Consider the following 4,304-nt stretch of genomic DNA (forward strand, 5'->3'; position numbering starts at 1 on the left):
TCTAACCTTCCCTGCCTTCCTGAGGTGATAGGAAGCTACTCCCCCATGCCCCTCCCCAGGCTAACTCACCAACATCATCCGATGCAGATCAGCCATCTCAGGCACACGTCCCTTACAGAGTAAGATGACCGTGCCTGTAGGGTCCAGGCCACGACGCCCTGCCCGCCCTGCCATCTGTACATATTCCCCAGGGAGCAAGTCACGAAAAGTTGCACCATCATGTTTGCGCATAGAGTCAAATACCACAGTCCGTGCTGGCATGTTCACACCCATAGCAAAGGTCTCTGTAGCAAACAGGACCTGGGGGAAAAGGATTCAGCAATTAAGAGAAGCTCTCTCTCCTGGCCTCCAAAGACACCAAATCTGACTTTTCTAAGACTGGGCTCTTTCTCAGGATTAAACATATCCCCTTCTACTCAAGAAGCTTCCACTATCCTACCTTGACCAAACCACGACTGAAGAGCATTTCCACAATCTCCTTGAGAATGGGCAAAATACCGCTGTGGTGGACACCTAGACCCCGGCGAAGGAGCTCTGACATGTGCAGTACCTTTGAGGCAATGGTGAGGAAGCAAAATTTGGGTGTCACCATAGAGTCACAAGGTGCCCAAAGCCTAATTTAGCTTTTATCTCCCATAGACCTCCAACCTTCCCTCCCTGCAGGCCCCATATACCTGAGGTAGCTGGCGGTCAGAGCCTCGAAGTCGGGCAAGGCAGCGCTGCAGGAAAAGGTGGATCTCACTCTTCTCAGAGCCAGTGGTAAGGTCGAGAGAGCTGAGGCCTGATGCCTGCTCATCGCAGCGCCCCCGGGAAAAGGTGAACACAACCACAGGGAGCTGGGCACGGCTCCGTAGGGAGGCCAGGAGGGACAGGTATATGCCTCGGTCCTGGAGGGCAAAGAAGAGAGGGCCAGGGTCTGAGACCAAAGGGAACTGGGCTCAAATCATGAGGCCCTGACAATGAATATGGAGATTGAAAAGGGGAAGAGCTGAAAATTAGTCAATGGGGTCCTTGGGAAAGGAGGGTTAGATAAGAAGAAAGAGGTAGTTGGGGAAAAGGGGGTAGCACTAAGCAATGAATCCATTCCTGGAGATCCACCCCCTCCTTCCCATCCTAGATCTCACCTGTCCAGGTCCCCCTTGGTGCATTGGCTGCTTTGCCCCAAAGGTCTGTGCATGTTTGCTAGTCCTCTCCTTCTTGGCCTCCACAGCTGCATAGTATCTAAGACAAATGAATGGAAAGGTAGACAAAGCCTCAGTTGTTCAGGCCTTCCTAGCCATGGCTTATTCCTTGCTCCCTCCCCCAACTCACCCCTTAGTGTGGAAGACTCCTCGTGAATCCAAAAGCAGAAACAGCTCTCCTTGGGTTTTTGGACTATTCCCAGTGAACAGAAAATGCTCTAAGGGAACTGGTCGGGCAGCTGTGCTGATCACATAGAGATGCCGACGCTTCAGCCTCCTGGAGCAAAGGTCAGAGGTCACAACATTGTGGAACCACCCTTCCTCCCCACTGCCCACTCTGAATCACATCTCTGGCTCTGTGACTATTTCTGTGTTTTTGTCCGAAGACTTCTAGGAAATGCCTTGGGAAAGGCTTCCTGAAGGGGACAGGTGTGTGACCTTGTAGCATGTTAACCTCCATGGGCCTCAGTGTCCACATCTGTAAAATGAGGGGGCTGGACTAGATGACCTCTGTGGTCCCTCCTAACTCTAAATTTATGATCCTAGGACCCTTCCGCCATTATCCCATCACTCACTCTCCTTGCCTCCACCATCATCCTCCTTCTAATCCTTTTCCCCAAAGAATCTACATTGGACAAAGGGGAAGGGATCAAGGGATGGTGAATATATGAGAATGCCACATGCCCAAACAAGTTTACTGAAGATCTTTGATCAAGAGGGATAGCTGAAGGAAATTACCAGCATCACCACCACCACCCACCTCCGCTAGAGTTAGACTGCCCTCCTGGCTGTTAGTGTCAGCTTATCCTCCACAAAGATATGGAAATAATAGGACATGCTCCTTTCCTGCAGTATACCACTCAAAAACTCAAACCTTTGTGTCTGTCTTTATACTTGTTTGCGATGTTTGTGTATCCTTGATCTTTCTGTGACTAGCGAGGAGTAGTATGGGAAGAAGTCCTCATCATGCTCCCAGATCATGTTTCCATCATTCTCCTCAGTGCCACTGTCCCCAATGCCCTTGAATTTGCAGACTGGATTGGGTAAGGATCACAGACAGACACAAAGGTTTGAGTTTTTGAGTGGTATACTGCAGGAAAGGAGCATGTCCTATTATTTCCATATCTTTGTGGAGGATAAGCTGACACTAACAGCCAGGAGGGCAGTCTAACTCTAGCGGAGGTGGGTGGTGGTGGTGATGCTGGTAATTTCCTTCAGCTATCCCTCTTGATCAAAGATCTTCAGTAAACTTGTTTGGGCATGTGGCATTCTCATATATTCACCATCCCTTGATCCCTTCCCCTTTGTCCAATGTAGATTCTTTGGGGAAAAGGATTAGAAGGAGGATGATGGTGGAGGCAAGGAGAGTGAGTGATGGGATAATGGCGGAAGGGTCCTAGGATCATAAATTTAGAGTTAGGAGGGACCACAGAGGTCATCTAGTCCAGCCCCCTCATTTTACAGATGTGGACACTGAGGCCCATGGAGGTTAACATGCTACAAGGTCACACACCTGTCCCCTTCAGGAAGCCTTTCCCAAGGCATTTCCTAGAAGTCTTCGGACAAAAACACAGAAATAGTCACAGAGCCAGAGATGTGATTCAGAGTGGGCAGTGGGGAGGAAGGGTGGTTCCACAATGTTGTGACCTCTGACCTTTGCTCCAGGAGGCTGAAGCGTCGGCATCTCTATGTGATCAGCACAGCTGCCCGACCAGTTCCCTTAGAGCATTTTCTGTTCACTGGGAATAGTCCAAAAACCCAAGGAGAGCTGTTTCTGCTTTTGGATTCACGAGGAGTCTTCCACACTAAGGGGTGAGTTGGGGGAGGGAGCAAGGAATAAGCCATGGCTAGGAAGGCCTGAACAACTGAGGCTTTGTCTACCTTTCCATTCATTTGTCTTAGATACTATGCAGCTGTGGAGGCCAAGAAGGAGAGGACTAGCAAACATGCACAGACCTTTGGGGCAAAGCAGCCAATGCACCAAGGGGGACCTGGACAGGTGAGATCTAGGATGGGAAGGAGGGGGTGGATCTCCAGGAATGGATTCATTGCTTAGTGCTACCCCCTTTTCCCCAACTACCTCTTTCTTCTTATCTAACCCTCCTTTCCCAAGGACCCCATTGACTAATTTTCAGCTCTTCCCCTTTTCAATCTCCATATTCATTGTCAGGGCCTCATGATTTGAGCCCAGTTCCCTTTGGTCTCAGACCCTGGCCCTCTCTTCTTTGCCCTCCAGGACCGAGGCATATACCTGTCCCTCCTGGCCTCCCTACGGAGCCGTGCCCAGCTCCCTGTGGTTGTGTTCACCTTTTCCCGGGGGCGCTGCGATGAGCAGGCATCAGGCCTCAGCTCTCTCGACCTTACCACTGGCTCTGAGAAGAGTGAGATCCACCTTTTCCTGCAGCGCTGCCTTGCCCGACTTCGAGGCTCTGACCGCCAGCTACCTCAGGTATATGGGGCCTGCAGGGAGGGAAGGTTGGAGGTCTATGGGAGATAAAAGCTAAATTAGGCTTTGGGCACCTTGTGACTCTATGGTGACACCCAAATTTTGCTTCCTCACCATTGCCTCAAAGGTACTGCACATGTCAGAGCTCCTTCGCCGGGGTCTAGGTGTCCACCACAGCGGTATTTTGCCCATTCTCAAGGAGATTGTGGAAATGCTCTTCAGTCGTGGTTTGGTCAAGGTAGGATAGTGGAAGCTTCTTGAGTAGAAGGGGATATGTTTAATCCTGAGAAAGAGCCCAGTCTTAGAAAAGTCAGATTTGGTGTCTTTGGAGGCCAGGAGAGAGAGCTTCTCTTAATTGCTGAATCCTTTTCCCCCAGGTCCTGTTTGCTACAGAGACCTTTGCTATGGGTGTGAACATGCCAGCACGGACTGTGGTATTTGACTCTATGCGCAAACATGATGGTGCAACTTTTCGTGACTTGCTCCCTGGGGAATATGTACAGATGGCAGGGCGGGCAGGGCGTCGTGGCCTGGACCCTACAGGCACGGTCATCTTACTCTGTAAGGGACGTGTGCCTGAGATGGCTGATCTGCATCGGATGATGTTGGTGAGTTAGCCTGGGGAGGGGCATGGGGGAGTAGCTTCCTATCACCTCAGGAAGGCAGGGAAGGTTAGA

At 50.7% G+C, this 4,304-nt stretch overlaps 2 protein-coding genes across 2 annotated transcripts; one reads left to right on the plus strand and one right to left on the minus strand.

Annotated features, from left to right (window-relative positions):
• Positions 1-42: 42 nt before the first annotated feature.
• On the minus strand, positions 43-2,047 carry LOC114037912 (helicase SKI2W-like). The gene is made up of 5 exons (XM_027854915.1): positions 1,312-2,047; positions 1,125-1,221; positions 675-887; positions 440-550; positions 43-300 (listed from the first exon to the last, which is right to left on the minus strand). The coding sequence occupies exons 2-5, from the start codon at positions 1,146-1,148 to the stop codon at positions 61-63; spliced, it is 588 nt and encodes a 195-aa protein (XP_027710716.1). The 5' UTR covers positions 1,149-1,221; positions 1,312-2,047; the 3' UTR covers positions 43-60.
• A 33-nt stretch (positions 2,048-2,080) lies between these two features.
• On the plus strand, positions 2,081-4,262 carry LOC114037911 (helicase SKI2W-like). The gene is made up of 6 exons (XM_027854913.1): positions 2,081-2,224; positions 2,847-2,993; positions 3,084-3,180; positions 3,418-3,630; positions 3,755-3,865; positions 4,005-4,262. Exons 1-6 carry the CDS (start codon positions 2,148-2,150, stop codon positions 4,242-4,244), a joined length of 885 nt encoding a protein of 294 aa, XP_027710714.1. The 5' UTR covers positions 2,081-2,147; the 3' UTR covers positions 4,245-4,262.
• Positions 4,263-4,304: the final 42 nt, after the last annotated feature.

Source organism: Vombatus ursinus, unplaced genomic scaffold, assembly GCF_900497805.2.
Source record: "Vombatus ursinus unplaced genomic scaffold, bare-nosed wombat genome assembly UNPS02010747.1, whole genome shotgun sequence".
Taxonomy (NCBI): Eukaryota; Metazoa; Chordata; class Mammalia; order Diprotodontia; family Vombatidae; genus Vombatus; species Vombatus ursinus.